This window comes from Pocillopora damicornis, chromosome 1 (genome assembly GCF_964200805.1).
Source record: "Pocillopora damicornis chromosome 1, jaPocDami1.2, whole genome shotgun sequence".
Taxonomy (NCBI): Eukaryota; Metazoa; Cnidaria; class Anthozoa; order Scleractinia; family Pocilloporidae; genus Pocillopora; species Pocillopora damicornis.
In genome coordinates this window covers 28,292,217-28,311,773 of record NC_142670.1, presented here as the reverse complement: position 1 = coordinate 28,311,773, position 19,557 = coordinate 28,292,217, and the positions used below count along the sequence as shown (strand labels likewise).

At 38.9% G+C, this 19,557-nt stretch overlaps 1 protein-coding gene across 1 annotated transcript; it reads left to right on the top strand.

Annotated features, from left to right (window-relative positions):
* Window positions 1-1,959: 1,959 nt before the first annotated feature.
* Window positions 1,960-14,641, top strand: LOC149053120 (uncharacterized). The gene is made up of 12 exons (XM_089213684.1): window positions 1,960-3,757; window positions 4,402-5,699; window positions 6,196-6,259; window positions 6,605-6,815; window positions 7,577-7,941; window positions 8,425-8,651; window positions 9,719-10,011; window positions 10,242-10,580; window positions 10,968-11,097; window positions 11,803-11,842; window positions 12,497-12,604; window positions 13,290-14,641. Exons 1-12 carry the CDS (start codon window positions 2,059-2,061, stop codon window positions 13,598-13,600), a joined length of 5,085 nt encoding a protein of 1,694 aa, XP_089069810.1. The 5' UTR covers window positions 1,960-2,058; the 3' UTR covers window positions 13,601-14,641.
* Window positions 14,642-19,557: the final 4,916 nt, after the last annotated feature.

Below are 19,557 nucleotides of genomic sequence, written 5' to 3'. Positions count from 1 at the left end.
ATAGGTCAAGTCATGGTAAATCGCAATGTCAAAGACGAAAATTTGTCTAAAAACCGAAAACGCTTCGACATACTACCGTTCATTATCATATTTTGCAAGCGTCTGTCAGTAATGTCAACATCTTTCAAAACAGACTCTAAAATTTGACATCAACCCAAATATTTCAATTACATAACCAAGCTTAATTTACTGTATAAAATCAAACAAAATAAAATGTTAACGATAAAAACTTCGAAAACAAACAGAAGTATTTCAATATGTTAATTTACGCGAGCCTGTTCGGCAATCTTTCTATTACGTATCCGTCTATAGCTTTACGGCAATCATCCCTGTTCTTGTTGCTTTAACGTTAACGGAAAAAATCTAAAGATTATCTCTCTTATCCCTGCTTTCCATTTTAAGTGGATCAAGCGGAAGTTTAATTCCAACCCCCCTAACAGTTTGTCCATCCAATTCGAGCGGCAAAAAGAAATGGCGTACAAGATGAACCGCAATTTTTTTTTTCCCAATTAACGACAGTTCACACTCTATTAGTCATCCGATGTAACGAAAACGTGAACTAAATAAATACTTTGAGAGAAAAAGTTTCGACTTCGTAAAAAAATTTCTTTAATCTGAGTTAAGCACGCGTTTTTTAGGCATGTAAATGTAAAGCTTTTATTTGATTTTGGCTCTCACGTTTAATTGTTATAATGCTAACAGAGACGGGCCAGTTCATTAACGATAGTTCACACTCTATTGATCAATTGTAACGCAAAAGTGAGCTAAAGAAAAAAATTTCTCTAATATGAGTTACGCATGCTTTTTTTTTTTAAGCATCTAGATTTAAAGCTTAAATTTTATTTTTGCACGCAGAGTTTCATTAACAACTACCAATCAGAGGCGGGCCAATTCATTTCCTTCGAGAAAAAATAAATTTCTTCGAATTCACAAGGTAACTGTGCATACATGTTCTGGTTCCTTTTTCTTTTTCTCTCTTGATTTCTCATCCGCGACCGACTGTTTCGCTTCTTGGACGTGCAGTTTTTAGTTTTCTCTATCGTTTTTTGTTCTGTGGAACAGAATGAACTGCACTGGATACGCCACTGATCTAAAAAGCGGCAGTAAATGAAAAAGAAAACGTAAAGCGATTGACAAAATGTATAAGATAAATTTGGTCTCAACAAATATTAAAAAAATTTAATGCGCTAAGACAAACAAACAAGTAAATAAATACAAAAACAAAGACAAAAATCCCGAGGAAACGAACTGCAAAAAAATACGATTTGTTTTGACATTCCTTGCCGTAGCCCAATCCTGCAAGGGGTGCATGTAAGTAGCTCGCCTTCGAAATGATAAACAAAATCAGAGGCACGTAACACAAAATACGTTGTAAACTTCCCGTCAAATTAACGGTTCCTAGTAAAACACCATTTCTGTCATTTTAGTGCCCAGTATAACGTCTCATTTTGCCGAATTTTTGCTTTATCGTTCACAGAAACTTTACATAAGATCAAACTCAACTGAACAACTAATAGCCTCAGGACAGGTCTCCCGCTTACAGAGTGGAACGAGCCGCGAAAGATTGGTTCCTAACCCCGACTCTCTCGGCATTCGCTTTGCTGAACGGCAGACCAGTGGTCAAGTTGAGACTGCTGGTGAAATCGCTTTCAGAAATACAGCCGAAGAGCAGCTTTGTTAAGATTAAAATTCGTGTTAATGGAACGGAGAATGCGAAAGACGTATTAATAGCTTATCAAAGGGCGTTTAATTATAAGTGGTTTCATGCTTTAAGTACTGCAAATCAAATCAATTATTTTAATTAAAGGTGCTCTTTTACTTAGTGATAAACATAGCTACTTTCCTACTCAGTCGTTCAGAAAAGTTTAAAACAACGGCTTCTCAACTGAACTGCTTTGTATGATAACAACTGAGATCGGTCACTAAAGGTAAATTCCTGGGTGACGTAAATAAAATTGCTTTTGTCAGTCACAAATCATATCATTCTCCTGCATAAATTTGAAGACATTACGCCGGCCACGTGTCGTGCGACATTGCCTCCACCGACGCTAAACAAAGATGGCGTCCGTCGAGACAATCTCCGCTTCTGGAGAAATTTCTCCTCGTTTACAAAAGCTTCTTCGAGGAGTGTCCGATGAACTCAGCCCCGAAGAACTAAGGCATGCTGTATCGTCCATAAAAACTAATTTTAGGGGCAAGTTTGAGGATCAAGGAGAACAAGATTTGTACTCATGCCTCCAATTATTTGCTCAGCAGGGTCTTGTGTCGGAGGACAATCTGACTTTGTTGGAGGGGTTTCTAAGCCCGAAAACGTCCAAGAAAAAGTCGCTAAAGGAAAAAATTCAACAATTTAAGGAAAACCGCCAACAAGAGGTCAGTCCTGGAAAGGGAGAATCAGGTTTGACCGGCAGGGAACGTGACCTAAAGGAAGTTATGGCAATGTTGACAACGGGGAGTTCGTGTGTTGTCAATTTGCATGGAATTAGTGGTGTAGGCAAGACGAAATTGGCCATGGAAACCATTTCGAAGTGGCCAGGGAGGAAATTCAAGGCTGATTTTAGAGACATCACAGATATGGAAGACGTTCATTTTCACGTTTTAAACGCTTTAGCACCAGACAAAACGATCATAAGCTTCGAAGCAAATCCAGTAGTTGAATTAATGCAACAGTTAAGGCAGGCAGAGCAACACAGTGACATTTTGCTGCTCCTTGATAACGTCGATAAATTTGCAGGAGGAGATGATGAAGCTTCCACCTCCCTTAATGCCAATTTTGTGACGTTTCTGCAAGAACTTCTAGGTCCAAAGGATTATCCGGGGAAATCGAAATTGAAGATTTTGTTGACATCAAGATCAACACTTCGTCACGCAAAGTTGGCCAACGTTGACAATTACGAAGTTATGGCCTTAGAGAAAGCTTCATCAAGTGCTCTATTCCAAAGTCAGAGAATTGGCAGCGTTCGAGAGGATCAGATAGAGAAACTACTGCAGATATGCCAAGGGAATCCCCTTATCATAAAAGGAATGTCAGCAATATTGAGGCAACAAATAGCAGATGACACCAGGATTCTGGAAACGATTGAGCAGCTACTAACAGCCAAGCCACAAGAATCAGGAATACCACCAGCAGAGGAGAGTGGAGGGAGAGACGTATTCGACTCTGAAAAGGAAGGCATTGATAAAGAGCAAGAAAGCTGTTTGAGAAAAATGTTTTTCTTCTTGCCAAGTAAACAGTTAAAAGATTCTGCCATTTCGATGTCACTGTTCTGTCGCTCTTTCTCTGTCGAAGCAGCAGCCGAAGTCCTTGAAGTGGACTCGTCAGAAGCTGTTATACAACTAGAAGGTCTCAGGAATAGTGAAGTGCTAACGGTAGACCCTGACGTGAAAGATCTCACCTATGATATCCACCCTTTGGTGCGAACATTTCTGAGAAGTATCGGTAGTAACCAAAAGAAGTTCGTCAAAGTTTACGAGAAGGCAAAAGCCAGGTTTTGTAAATATTTCATGTCCAAAATGGTAGACATTTCCAAGCTTTTGGACAAAGACTACATGAATGCCTTCGATAATTTTGATCTTGACAAACCAAACTTTGAACTTACTTTGGATATTTCTTTCAAGTCAGACCATCTTCTTATCCCAAAAGAGCATCGTGGAAGTGTTATGATCTTTTATCTCTTCGAGGCCATGCTTGACGTAAAAACAAGGAAGAAAATTTTTAATTGCTGGGCCGAAAAGGTCAAGGAAGATGGAAAGGAAGGTAGAGTTTTATTACTTCCTAGCAAAAAGTCTTAGTTTACGTAGGGAGTTTTTCTGGATACTTCGGTAGTATAACTTAGCCATCGACTCGATGGAAAAACTAACAAAACAAAATTAACTAAATTCGACTGACAATGACAGTTTACTTGACTCTGGTGGTTACTTTAGCTCAGGTTGTCGAAACTTCAGTCACCACTTCCGACAGCAGTCCTTCTCAGGACTTCACTCACCCAGGCGATCAGATCACACAATCAAAGCTATTGAATGTAATCTGACCCTTCCGGTAAGGAGCTTACCGCCTTATTATTTTGTTCGAATCTGTTCAAACGCCCAAAGATCTTTCGCGATGAAGTTATACAGGGTATTTGCACTAAGATTCGGTATACTTTTTCTCAGTTTTGTTGACCAGGCCCAATAAGGTCGTTTGTCGCAATATACGCATTTTTTTTTTTTTAATCTCGTAGAGGGTAACTTCCTGAATTGGTTCAGGGTTTGAAGAGGCAGATGCATCCCTACCCAAACTTTCTCTAAACATTCCTGAAGTTAACTCTCATTGACCTTCTAAGAAGAGATAAAAACGCTCTCTGGTTAAGAATGTGCATAAAACTAAGAGGGAGAGAAAACTTGTTTTCCTTGTCTTTTTAGGTTCCTTGCTTCGAGCAGAACTAAAATGCCACGAAACATTGATGGTTCTTAAACTTGAGGGATGGCAGAGAGCATTGACAGTCGCGAGGAGAGCGAAAGAGTTACTTAGCAAAGTGCAGAAGGAAATTAAGAGCAAAGAATCCTTTAGGTTGACCAAGAGTTCCTACCTGTTCTCTAAGGGTGAAGTTTATTACAGAGCTGGGAATATGGCCAAATCACTGAGGATTTTGCACAAGGCGCTGAAGATAATGGAAAATGTACTTCACAGCCACACAAGCACTTCAAGGTGCTTAAACGCCATTGGAAACTGCCACAACAAGCTAGGAGAACATGACGAGGCCATAAAGTACTACATGAGAGCATACGATATGAGACAACAGCTTTCTGGCTCAATGAAACATTTTGACATGCCTCTCTTCAAAGGACAGATCGGGACGGTTTATGAAGGAAAGAAACAATTTGAAAAGGCAATCGAATTCTACAAAGAGGCCATAGAGCTCGCTAAGGAGCTAAAAATCCCGGGCATGCTGAACACTGCTCTGTTCAATCGAAACATTGCTAACGCGTACTGTTGGTTGCAAAACTTTGAAGACGCTTACCAACCTGCAAAGAACGCTTACGAGATCCGGAAGGTCATTTTGGGAAGGCACCCTGACACTGCTCGAAGTGCTTTCCAAATTGCGGAGATTTGTCGAGACTTGGAGGACTCTGACGAAGCGAAAAAGTTTTATGAGGAAGCATGGGAGATTGAGAAGTCTCTGGGCCAAGGAAACCACAGCGAGGTCATGGTCAGCATCGTTGAGGGGTACGAAGCGATTCTTCGCAAAGGAGAGAGGAAAGATCAGTTTCGACAAGAAGCATTCCACTTTTTTCTTCGTCACTGGGACGAAGAAAGAGCCTTCGAAGGGTTTGAATTTTCACTCGCCAACAAGAGAATTATTGATTCATTAAAAAAAAGGCTTGGTGAATTTGGCGACCGTCAAACACAGGAGAGATACCAAAAAGAAGCTCTATGGTTTTATGAAGGCGCTTGGAATTCACCGGACACGAGAAAGTTACCAGACACCAAGAGAGAGGAAATTCTGCAAACTCTCTGTGAGCTCTGTGCACAGCTTTCCGAGAAAAGTAAGGGCGAAAAGTACAGTAACGAAGCCTTTCGATTTTATGAAGAGAAATGGAAAAGAAAGAAGGAAGGAATGTCAGAGCACGACAGAATCGACATTCTCACCAACCTTGTAGAAATGGCTACATCACAGACGAAAGAGAGGAAGAAACAGAAGTATGAGAGTTTGTTAAAGGTATGACAAAGCTCTTTAACCTATTAATGGCTGACATCAACTTGAATGGGGTCTAGTTAAGAGAAAGATGTTTTCCGTCTTGTCACGAGCGTGGGACAAAGAAAAAATTCCTCGTGAGGAATCGAACCTCAAACCTTCGGATTCTGCGCCCCGGTGCTCTACCACTGAGGCACAGAGGCTCTAATGTGAGCGAGGTCTATTACGAAGTTCTTAAGGGTTTTAGTTTAGTATACATAATAGTACAATCGCTAACTTTCATTAGTTTTTCACTCTCTAATTGGTTGAACCGAGCAATCTCGCGAAATCTACCCAGCTAGTCTCCTTGTGGAACAAATGCATCTTAGACTTACCAAAAGTGTTATCCTTACATTGTCCAAGCATGCTACATTATCCTTGGTGGCTCAACACATTTTGCTTTTTATTAGCCCATTTACGTTACTTACATTCGGATTAATGGCGATTCTCTGAACTTTTTTCCGTTTAAATGCTCACTCAGGGAGCCAAACAGAGCGGAACTTTGATGGGAACCGTGAAAGGATTCCTTTCTCATGGAGCAAAAGGTATTTGATGAGGGAATACTTTGACCATAAGTCGCGCATATATTAAATAACGAAAGACAAAGGCGGTCTCTTGAAGACAATAGTTAAAAACGCCCGCAATTACACTTATAAAAAACGTGGTTAAAAAGGATTTTTTATATAAGCCTAGTTGCAGGCTTTCTTTTTACTAATATGTCCGAGAGAACGCGAGTGCCTTTCGTTATTTATGAGCATGGTTGATGTTTTGTAAGGTTCGTCTTTCCACGGGGCGTAGGCGAACGATGCTTTATTGTAATTGTTTTGAAAAATGCAGGATTTGCTTTTCACCGGTGAATCCTTTTCATTAAAAAAACTTTGTTATTTTAGAAGCTGAACAGCTGCTCAATGAGGACGATGACGGTGACAACGAAGTTGACATTCCTTCCGATGATGATGATGATGATCACGATAGTTCCGATGGTAGCGAAGAGATTCCAGAGGCTAGTCAGCAAGTGCAACAACTAGCAATTCAAGAAGAAGATGACGAAGAGTTAAAAAGTGAGCAGGAACAAGATCCAGATAGGATAAAGATACACGAGTAAGTGGAAATGAATGAGTCGCTTGCGTTTGCGCAATGATTTCTGGAATCGCCACGGGGCAAACATTGCAAGTTGTTGTAAGGAAATTTATGGCCGAAGGTTGTTTCGACGTCCAAAAAAGATCCATTCTGGAGAGAGATCGATGCTTTTTCGCTGCATATTTATCATGAATGGATTAGATGACGTCAATACGATGGAACTGTTTGTGTTTTTCAGAATTACCACGAGATCATATGTTATGAAATAAACCGATGAACCTCTCTTCTTACCTAAGGCCTATTAAAAGGACACACAAGCAAGTTAAAATACGTTACAGTGTTATTTACAAAACAACACGCGCACACTCTGAAAGAATTCTTACAGTTACGCATTTAACTAGCCCTCCTTTCTGCAAATTTGTTTCCATAATTAATGATTTTGCGCTGTTATGGACCACAAAGCACAACTGTTTTGAGCGACAAACTCAACATTGCCTTGCGATCATCAAAATCAACTGGACAAACCCAGCGTGATGTATTGCGTGACGTGTTATGCTCACATGGCCTGTTTCGCGGGTTGCAAAAAGTAATAACTTTAATAACTGACTGAAAAAAAATTAACCAAAAAGGTCTAGAACAGTTATTAGATTTAGTTTTGAGGTTAAGTGTCATTATCTGAGCAAGTTTCTTACTTGCAATTTTAATTCCCTTGTCATTGCTTACTCCACTTGCACAAAAATGCTCTGAAAATGCTGAGTGATTAATTTTCCTTTGTATTTCAGAGGAAAAATCGGAGGTAAGGAAGACACATGGCACATAAGGGAAGCGGGTGCCTCTATCCAACTTTGCAGTGAGGCTATCCAACATCCCTTGCCATTTACATGTAGATGCTTACTGTGGAACCCCAGAATCCTCTCCCCACCCATTGCTAATGATGAGATATTGGTTAGCAGTGTTATTGAACTATCTCATGATGGCCCACCAGATCTGGAGTACAAGGAAAGTGTTGAAGGAACAAGATTGACAGTAGCTTTGTTGCACAGTGCCCCAAATTTGGAGGGGTATGAGGTGGTTATCAAGCAACTGACTGACCAAGAGAACAATGAATGGAAGGAATTGAAGACAGAGAATACTTGGCATGAATCAGGTACCATTATGTTGTTATGAAATGCAAGTGTGAACAACTTATTGAATTATATTCTCAGGCTCCCTTTTCACTGGTACCAATGTCAGTATCTGAGTAATTGTACACCTCCCCTCTCCTGACCCAAAATTAACCCGAGCTTGTAACCTAAACTTAGCAGTTGACTATTATTGGCTTAGGGGAGGAGTAGGTGTGTACTGATTCAGATACTGATGTTGATCTCTGCAATGCATGACCTCCGAACTACACTCCAACAGAGTTTTTATTTTTTTTATTTTACCTGTAGTTGCATCCAAGCAGTACGCGTAATTATGGCATAGATATTACAAGAAGTCTACAATGCATTTTAATCATTATAATATAAATTTATCTTAATCACCATGTTGTTGCAGAATTAATTCTTTGAAGCAAAAGAATTAAAGACTTGAAGACTTCAAAACACGGCTAAAGGAAGCAATTTCAACCATTATTTTTATTTTCACGCAGAAACTTCAACAGTTCCCCAGTGGCTTTTCCCATTTGCACAAGCTGTTTGTACAAAATCAGCAGTTTCTTCATTTGCTGCAATCTGGCGTCCTAAGTCTTTCACCTTTTCAAGAGGTACTGCAGTAGGTCCGGAATTGACCTGTATTGTGCCTGAATTTCCTGATGTCAGTGTCCAAATTCCTCAGAGTTGTGTTCCTGTCAATCAAGATTTCTGTGTCACAATCAAGGTACATGGAACTTTAAAATTATAAACATGCATGAGTTCTACAAGATTTTCATTTTCCAGTTTTGAAAGTTGTAAGATTGGCGTGAGGGGATTGTCAAAAGCAAGGAGATAAAACAAAGGTGTTGCAATAGTATAACCTGTACCCTCAGTTACTTGCCATACACTCCATGAACTTGGTGGCAATATTGATGGAAAGAGAGATATTAATTAACAACTTTAAGGTAAATACAGGACAGTTGTGCATGTGCTTTCATGTTTGTGAAGATACATGTAGTAATGTTCTAATCACTAGTTTTGGTAACTTCAAATTATTTGTGGTACTACTGTCCCAAAATGTAGTCATGAATCCTGGCAATTCCCTTTTTAAAAACTAGGTTTTGGAGAACTCATTCTAAGCAACAAACAGAACATTTATTTTTGTTTTGCTTAGACATAAATGTCAAATTGAAATCATTCCTGTCAGGTAAATTGGTTTTGCGCTTTGTATTAGTTTGCAATTAATGCAGTTAGTGGATGAAGTTAAGCATGATATCATGATGAATTAGCAAAACCAAGGTCTGAGTTATCCGTGGGAGCCAAAGATAGCACAGACATAGGGTTTGATGAGTTATGATATCATGCAAAAACTAAATTAAATTATTTTTTTATTATACATCTTTTAAACAAACTGCTAAGGAAGACACTTCTCTCTAAATTTACAAAAGTTTAAGAATACTTCACAGACAGTCAGGGCTTGGAAACTAGGCAGAGGTTGAAATCGACATGATACCTGCAATATCTGCTGCAGATATCGGGTTATTATAATGATAACTTCACACTTAATTGTATATTGATTGAGTGCTCCTGACCAATCAGAATTTTTATGGTAAGTCCAATATATACATTTTTTCATAACAATGCTTATATTGCTACATAAAACTTTGAGAGGACATTTACATTGTGTACTATAGTTTTAGGTAGTTTTGAAATTTCATCCTGAAATTCACTTTTCACAATGTAAAGCAAATGAACTTTATGCTGGGAGTAGTTGAATATGTCCAACATAACTTGTTTTGCTTTTAAATCCAGGTACAAGAATTCCCAAGCAGTGAGCTAAAAGGAGAGGGAGGACTTGTTGGTCCAGTTCTTTACATTTCAAGCTCTCAAAATGTTACTCTCATCGCGCCTGTAACAATAAGGATTCCTCTTACCCTCCGTAGAGGAAAGCAAGAGCCAGCAGAGTTATGTCCTGGTGAACTGAGGATATTACACTGTAAGTCTCTAGTTGAACCACATGACTGGAAAGACATTACAGATCAATTGGATGAACCGCCACGTCTTCTAAATGGGAAAGCGCAATTCAAAGTTAGACATTTCTCTGGGTAAGTATTTATTGTCGGCTTTATTTAAAAAAAATACGCAAGACTTAGAGGAAATTTAACAGTATTTTAGTGTACAGTCATACATGCATGTATTTCTTTTAGTTCAATATAGATTCAATAAATAAAATGATTACTCGAGTACGTAGACTCAAGATTAGTGTGCAATGGCTAATAATCATTTCCGTTGGGTTGCTTGAGCTGTATTTGGTTTTACTTTTCTTTTTTGGCAGATTCCGTCCAATCAAGTTGATCAGATCACTTTTACAATCTGCTTCAGGCCTCACAGAGTTTTTAGGGAAACTTTGCAGTAGGTCTAGGCCTCAGCATGCCCGATTTTTTACGTGCTTGTGTGAGACCGGTGTTCGTGATCATTTTGGACTCAAACTTTTTTGCTACCCTCAAAGACTGTATTATGATGTAAAACGGCAAATATCAGAGTGTGTCGTGCCCTACAAAGACGAAGGCAGCTCTTCTAAACCAGTCTATGGAGAGGAGAAAATTGTGGTGTCTCTTTCCGAGGCAATCATACCCCAGGGCACAGACCAGAAAAATGCCTTACAATTTGTGAGGTATTATATAATATAATTTATTTTTGGCCCATCAAGCACATATGATTCATTTGAATACTTCTAAATACGTTCATGCTAGTTTTACATAGAAATGATGTATTCATTCCATTGTAAAATTGTACATTGTTCAATTGTCAGTTAACCATTTTTCACCATGGCTTTTCTAGGTTTCTTATCAATCAATAGAGCCATAGAGGTATACATGTTGGTTTTGTTTGGACTTAATTGTCTTCAAATGCTCGATTTTAAATATTCAGTAGGCCTCTCGTCAAATTTGCTGTCATTTTCGATTGTAAGAAAATATTTCAAAACGTGCGCTATTCTAGACGAAGACTCGACTGGTGTACGTTGGGTTTACCTCATTTAAATTCATTTATTTTTTAATAGCTTCCACGAAAACGAAGTTTATTACACAGCTGGTGAAGTTTGCCTAAGAAGTGAGAGTGTTCCAGTAGTGAAGTTTTGCGACCAAAATCAGGAACTTTTGTGCAACATTATCATGGTGTTAGCGTCTCAAGTAAGTGACATCTTGCGGTTTGTGGATTTGCTAATTAAATGCACTTTTAGCCCAGAGCTAATATAGTATTGATGCCAACCTTATTATAGTAGATGACAATGAATTAAAAGGATTAGCAATGCTTTAACCACAGGCAGCCCAAGCTCCAGTTGTGAGATGATCATCTTGCGAAATAAGAGTCATGGCGAAAATTTTAGTTTGTATGGGAATAATTACGACCGCTCTTTGGAAGTAAAAATACAGTCAAATTCTCAACAAAAATATTTCACCTTACTTCCAAAGTGCATTGCCTGTTGTCAGACCACTTACTAAGATGAAAAGAAGCCATTTTAGCAAGTTCTTTATTTCTAGGTTTCCTTCTCCTAGAAGTTGTAAACCTTTTTCCGAGTAAGATAATGAGGTCATTTAAGGCGGCACGAAACTTATTAAGGACGAATCACTAGAAAAAAAACACTGAAGAATGTCGAATAGGTAAAGAAATATCCTGCCCACAGGAAACAGTAAATGAACATGCAGGGCCTTGCAAATTTTTGATTTTGTGTATTACTTTTATTTTTTAGTTGCTTTAAAGTCGCTTTCTATGCCTCGGCCTTTTTTCTTAATTATTTTTCCTTTTTCTTATTAATTAGTAATTTTTTGTATTTCCTCATTTCTATTCACCTCATACTCACCCGTAATATTGTAAGTTTTCCCTCCTCCATTTAGGTTTCTATTCCTGTCACCTCTGACTTTGAAGAAGGAAGTGGTAAGATATTGTTTTTGTTGTAGGTTTCGTTGTTGTTCGAATAAATACAATTTACTAGACCAGTCATCTTGTTCTAAAATATGTAAATTCAGAAACATAGGCTCTATGGGTTTTGAAAATGTAGCATTTAGTGACAAAGCACGTGTTCTCAACGGAAAGTCATAATAACCTGCCTTACTTCATGTGTCAATAAATCGAGCCGTGCCCCCCTTACGCTCAACAGTGATGGCTTATTGTCTCTGTTTTATATCAGTAAACTCAATGCAGACCACGGTGCGTGCGTCCCTCCTTGCAGGGAATTTGATGCTGAAAACGAATAAAGCACCAAATAGCTCGGGAAAGATATAGATAAGTGTAATTCTCCAAAAAATTATTCTGTCGGCTATATCGTTAAAATGATGGCCTTATTACTTTTCGAATGAAACCTTGAATCAAATATGTTTCCATACAACGACCCCCTTCGTCAAATTTGTCAATGCTCATTGTTACTTATGGGAGAAATCGTCAAAACTTACTACTTTAATTTGTGAACGCTGAGTCTTACCCGGATGATCACAGTCGAGGATCACCACATCAAAGTTTCCGAACCATATGTGCCACAAGATTTGCATTAGTTCCCAACCCAGCCATCTCATTAACCCCATTATTATGCAGGTATTTCCTCCCAAAGTGTGAAACATTCAGTTGTAAAGCGTCCAAATTCAGAATCATCGTCATGCAGCCCTGTTGCAGCTCCTAGGAAGAGGATACGCCAATCTGCAGGTGGTACCGAGATTGAAAATGCGCGATGGATTTTCCTTTTTAATTGTATTTTTTTCAAGTCTGCATGTTGTTACGCGTTTATTTATGGTAAAATTTGTTTATGCAGAAAGACTGGCATTATATTTATTAGAAATCCTCTTTACCCACTTATATAGGAGAATAAAAATTAATGAATTAAAACTGAGTGGGCTCAATCCAACACCCGTGTATCTTGAACAACTATAACCTACTCTAGCATTAACGGCTGGAGAATATAGCTAGGAGACGTCAATGACCTCCATTTTCAAGATGCTTTTTGGACCATACGCAAAATAAGAGGTCAGAAATAGATAATGAGTCTGGAAAACTTTCTAAGCGTTTTTTTTTTCGGTTTATGTATGGGTTGGGAAAATGGTTCCCTGCCGCTGCAAATGTCCCCTCGCTCAAGCTTGACAATCTCTAGGGCAGACGATTCGGTATTGAATAATGCCAAAAAATGAGAAGTCGCCTTTCGCCACAACTGTTCGCTATTCGCTCAAAGACATACTTGTCAGAGCGAAGCTTTAATTAAAGGCTTTTGCGTCGCAAACGTAAAACCACACAAGGGAGTCTGTGTAGGCCTGTCTATGACCTTTTCAATCTATTCGCCAAAGCCTTGAAGCATCCCTTTTCTAATTTCTTATTCTCCCTCTGTTGTTATCCTCAGGGATATGTATAGTTAAAGATGGGGAACCGTCAAATGAGGAGTTGGAATATCTGTCTCTGGAACTTGAAGGAAAATGGGACAAATTAGGAAGGCGCCTGGGATTCAGCCCAGCCGTAATAAGAAACTATGATGGAGACAACCCAAAGTTGGCAGATAAAGCTTTTAACATGTTAATAGATTGGAAACAAGGACAAGGCAGCAAAGCCACTTACACAGTTTTGCACGATGCCTTGTGTCACAACTTGGTGAATCGTAAAAGTCTAGCAGAACAGTTTTGTTGCGATAAGATTGAAGGCAATGCCTCTCGTTAGTCTTATCATACAAAGACTGATCGTTTCTGTATTACGTCAAATATATTTGCGAGTACTCCAAAGAGCGTCTGTGTCGAGCATTCATGTGTAGTAGGTCGTTCGTTTTCCTTTCGATTCAAGATAGGGAAAAAATATCTCTAAAGAAAAGATGTTTACTCGTAGTTTTGCACTCAAGAACCGCTAGCTAACGAATACTAAGGTCGGAATTCACTCAGACATCCAGAGCGACAGAGCTGAATAACGTCTGCTCACGCGCCATGCTTTGGCGCGGAAAACGAATTTTGAGTCGTTTGCACGTTCGATTTTCTATGCTATAGATTCTAAGTGTTTTTTCCTTGCTGCTTTTTTTTTTACGGAATAACTTCCAGAATAACTTCCAAAAACTTTGTACACCCCCTAGATATTTTCAAAATTTAATTTTTTTCTTAAAAACACTGGAAATAGGAGAATGCCTTCAACGACAACAAAATGCCTTGGTTTTAAATGCAAGCCCTATTTTTCGCCGCAAATTTCGCTGAATTTTAACCTCGAGCGCTTGAGCCCGTGTTATTGGCCGTATAACTGTGATGTCGCATTTCGTTATTTACCTCTGTCGTCCAGAGCATGTGAAGCACATTACTACCCTCAAGCATCTTATTTCATACTTCACAGCTTGAAATTAGAATGTATTTTCTCCTTACTATTCTCTGTACATTTCCTAAGGAACAGACAAAGAGAAATGGTTTAACAGTTAAGAGCTTCTTAAGTTAGTGATCAGTTACTATATTCTCGTGTTCTTAATTTTTGATTTAGGTTGACACTGTAAGGAAAAATTAGATGCTAGACATTATTTGAGTTGAATTAATCGTTTGTGGTTAGCTTGAATTAACAGCGTAATTTTGTATAGAGTGAGATTCCCCTTGTCTCAGTGTGGTGGATAAGTATAAAACGTGTAACGGCCTTAGATTATAAAATTTGTAGATGCTGAGCTACCTTTTTGTTCTTAAAAAGTGTGAAAGTTCAGCAAAAATCAAATACAAAATGTCTCTTTCTCAGGCTTAACTCCCATGATTCTTTGTGGTTTATAGAGGTTTCGCCCCATTGAAAGTTCAACAACAAGTTCACCCCTGCTTCGACGAGTGGTCCCTGTCAAATATAATATAGATTTACATAGCCAACCCTAAAAGCGGAGTTCCAGTCAGTTTATTTTCCAGCCCTTCAACTTCTAAAAATTCCTATGCACTGGCTCTCGAAGAGTTAACGAGATGTGGAACGGAAGGAAGATATTCTCATAACTTGCAAAGTGATCAACATATCAATATGCGTGCTAGTCAGCGGTATTTTCAAGCAGCTGAAGACTTTCGTTGACGTTCCTTATTGTTTTAACGGATTGTCAAGAATATAGAATGTTTTCTTCCCTAAATGTCTGTATCGGTAGAAATGATATTTTATTGCCCGTGTTTGTTAATTTTGGTTTAGACAGAATGAAACGACGTTAAACGACTTCGAGTTAAGATCTAGATATCACCGGTCCATTAAAGGGTTTACACGCGGGATCAGTAGTCACTGAAACAATGTGCCAGAATCGTTTTTAGCATCTCCTATACCTTCTCCTGATGTCGCCATTTATGACTGTTTACTTCAAAGGTTTTTCTCTAAACTGTCAAACTCCTCTGATAAGCGTAGAAAACTAGAAAGAAAAGTCACATTTCAACTCGAGTCGATGTTTAAATTCTCTTCTTTCAACTGCTCTGGCTGGAAAGACCGATGCTGTAATTGCATATCAATGTACATGTCTTTAAACCAACTATCCTCTATCCTGGCAGCCCTAGCCACTGAAATTCTAAATTTGTCTACCATCTGGTTCTTACGCTGCGAAAGTTAGATTTCAATGAAGACAGGCTAGAGCTAGAATATCTTTGTGCATAACAGAAACTAATCCAAAGATCAATCAAGTTTTATATTTAGTTTTAAAGTTGAGTCGATGTTGTTATTGACCCATGAAAGAGATTCTGATATGGTAGCCTCTATGAAATTCTGTCCTGGAAACTGGAGTTGTAGCAACATCACGGTTACCATGAAAAACAACAATACATTTTATTGATCTGAAAAAGTATTCATTTGACCATCAACTAAGACTTTCACTGGTTCACTCTGACAAAATTTTAACATAAGAGGTTTTAAAAGGCTTGAGTATTTGTTAAAATTGGCCAACTTGATGCAACAACTCAGGATATACATTGAATGCACACTTTTTTAAACATTTTTCCATTAGTGCAGTTACCTGCTGGCAAAACATTATGATATATTTCAACCCAACCATTTTCTTATGAACACCATTATCATATAATTATGCAGGTACCCTGGCTAAATAGAAAAATGTGTAGTATATACAAAATGTTTTAAATGCCACATTTAAACTAAGCGAACGGCATTGAGAAGGGTGTATAAGGGAACAGGGTCGCTTATTTCTGTCATTCATTTGCTTCTCACAACTGTTGCGGACTAGTTCACGAGGCTGGGCTGTCAGGACGAGCAAGCCATTAGATCATAAGGGAAATGTTAATTAGGAAAGTGATTATTTTGGAGCCTGGAAAATATCATTGTGTAAAGCCATACAGGTACTAGCAAACTCATTCTTATAAACTAGTACGAGGAAGGATACAATATTTTACTTCATAGATTTGATTCACAGGCTGTGCACAAAAATTTAATTGGGATATTAGAACTAAAATCCCTAAGGAATGATAAAACGTAGCCGGGTTAACACTGAAGTCGCCTCTAGCGTTCAAGTCGTTGTTTTCAAATGTCGGTTTTTTTTGCGAATACAACGTGTATGGTATTAAGACAATGGCTCCGAGAAGCCGGATTAAGTACAAAGATAATAGATCGAAAATGATTGAGATCGTTGCAAAGATGATTGCAGCAAGGATGCGTTATTTCCAGAAATAGAAGAAAAGGTCGGAGTTTGCCCCAGATGGCCAATACTGAGACAGGCTTAAACATGGATAGAAATCGAGGTCAGTCAGCGGCTTATGTCGCGGACGCAACACGAGCTGCGTTTCACCTTACTGCGTCTGCGCATCCTACTAAAATTAAACATCAAAAGATGTCGGAAATTACCTTTTACAAAGCCATTGCCATAGGTGTGATTTCTATCATTTTTCTGTGTCTTGATAAAATCATGCCACAATTTCAGCAAAGGGTAGGGTACGTCCACAGCTAAGATGATATTCCTTGTCACTTTCAATCCCCAACTTCCATTTTAAAAATGAATCAAATGGAGGTGTATTAGACATTTTGCAGCGCTGATAACTTCTTTATTATTTTCTTTCCGAGATATTGCTCGAGAAGCTGTTAAAATCTTGTCCAAGTAAGAAGCTTACTTTTTTGTTTTTCAAGTCAAATTATTTTCGCGCCAATGCTGCAATCTATGCCAATCTTTGAGCCTTCAGTAGCTGCCCTGTAGCGGTATTGTCCATAACAGGCTAGGTTACTATGTTTTTACAAAATGGCGATCGAAGAGTACTTTGAAATGTTTTCAGATCTTATAATTTTAGTTTTTGAGTCAACGTCTCTACTGGGAACAAGACCCATAAGAAAAAAATTTTTTTGGACTTTTGGAAGTCGCTTGGCAGCGTGGATTCACACTTTTATGACTTCAAATAGCCTTCAATTAGAAGGTCGGCTTTCGAAGAAATCGAACAGACCTGGGCAATAGATCCTTCCACGGTTTTAGCGGCCATATTGGTTGGGGGTCAAACAAAACCTCGTTGCTAGGCAACGAGTCCTAGAATCTCTTATGATAATAAGACGCGCATCGCTACCCTCGTTAAATTTTCGCTTTGTTCAGGAACAAGAATCAATATCCATCGCTAAAAAAGATAAGACATTGATAAAGGTGAGTGACCTTTTTTCTCTAGGCGAAAAACCTTTTATTCTCTGCGTTTTATGGGAACACTGGGATCGTTTTCTTAGAACGTGACCTCGCGGCTGACATAATGCCAGAAGGTCACAGTACTGCTTTTTCTAAAGACTTTTTGCAACTTAATTGGGCAGAGGAAAAATTGAAATAAATATGTTTACGTGCCCTTAAAACTTTTTCGTCCAGACAGGCTAACATACTATTGAAAAACAATTAACTCGGCAAAGAGAAACCCTTGGCTAAATGGGTTTTGGAGATAAGTGTTGTGTCGGCGGCTGTAACAACGACAGAAGATATCCGAAAAAATGGGTCATCCACTCGCATGTAGAGAAGTTATCGTTCCACAAGCCCGTGGCTCATCTCTGACTCGTTGGGATGGTGTAACTTTGCACTTTAAAATACACTCTCCGGTAGAAACAAATGTGTGTGAATACACCGTACCCACGAATCCACTGACAAAGTAGGAATAAGCTTTACAAAGCTTGTACTTCCCTACATAATCCGAGTCAAATTCTTTCTTTGACAAAATAAAAGAGAACACTTTCCCAAGGTCTAAAGCTGGCCATGTTGTCATATCGTTTCTCCATTCATCCTCTGCAATATGCCTGGGGTCTCTAGGAAGACTCTTAATTCGTTGTTGGTACTCGACTGTGAGTCTCGACCTCAACTCCTCGTCGGATACCACAACCCGAACATTACGTTCACAAGCAGAAAAGGCTCTGGCGACAAGCTCTCTTTTTTTACCAGTTACACTTAACCCCCTTAAACTTAGGTAATCTTTTAGTTCACCCAAGCTTTTCTGGAGGAAATTTTCGTAAAGATCTTCTGGATTTACACTAGAGGGCTCTTTCGGAACACGCGTAGCCATGGTTCGAAATAAAAACAACTATTGAGCTTGAAAACACCTAAAGTACAAAAACCAAAACCAAAACCAAAATTTTAAGTACGTTGTAATGCTACAACCGTAAAGCCTAAAATTTAAAGCTACACAATATCGATGGCTAAAAAATATATTCTAATTTCTCAACCGAAAGAGGTGCTTTTTAAAATGCGATTTTCGCATCATAGCGGCCGCGAAGTCAACTTCGAACAACATATCAATCTGCCCATAAAACGCAGAGATAAAACGGTATTTCGCCAAGAAATTCGGCACTTACTTTCAGTAACGCCTTATCTTTGTTCCCGCTAGATTTGGAGACGAAAATAAGCAATTTTCCTTCAATAAAGTTAAGATATTGAGCGAAGGTACCGAAGCACGTCTAATAATTACAAAAGAATCTATCGCTCGTTGCCTAGCAACGAGGTTTTGTTTGACCCCCAAACAATATGGCCGCTATAAACCGTGGAAGGATCTATAGATCGTTTTCAGTCACGTGACCACTTTACAATTGGCCGCCATATTGGTGCACATGTAAACAGTGAACTCGTATCGCGTGAGCTCTAAAAAAAGGTTTTGTGTGCGATTTTTGGCTGTGGAACCCGAACTGTTCGTGATAAAGGAGTTTATATGGCAAGGATTCCTTCAGTTGTAACGAATCAAGGCGACGAAATAAGAATTCTTAGCGAGGAAAGGCGAAAAAATGGATTTCTGCCATCAGCCGAAAAGACCTCACGGACAGCATTTTGGAGCACGGACGGGTCTGTGGTAGACATTTTATCTCAGGGAAACCTGCAAAACTGTGGGATAGGTACAATCCAGATTGGATTCCAACCCAGAATTTAGGCCATAATAAATGTGATGCCGCAGAAAAGCTTCAAGCAGATCTAGAAGCTGCCGGGAAACGAGACGAGAGGGTCAGAGATCGTGAGATGAAGCGTGTTGCGGCAGAAAATGAAAAGCGGCTCAGGGAAGAAATCGAGGCCAAGCGACAAAAAATTGGCGAACCAGGGGAAAAGGTCAGTGACATTTCTTTCAATTTGGACTCAGCGATGGAAGTGGAAACTGAAACAGGAACAGCTACTCAAACTGAGGAGTTCGATTATTTATTTCACATCTCGACTGCCAAACCACCATTCGATGAGGCTTACTTCGCAAATGACAACGAGAAGGTGA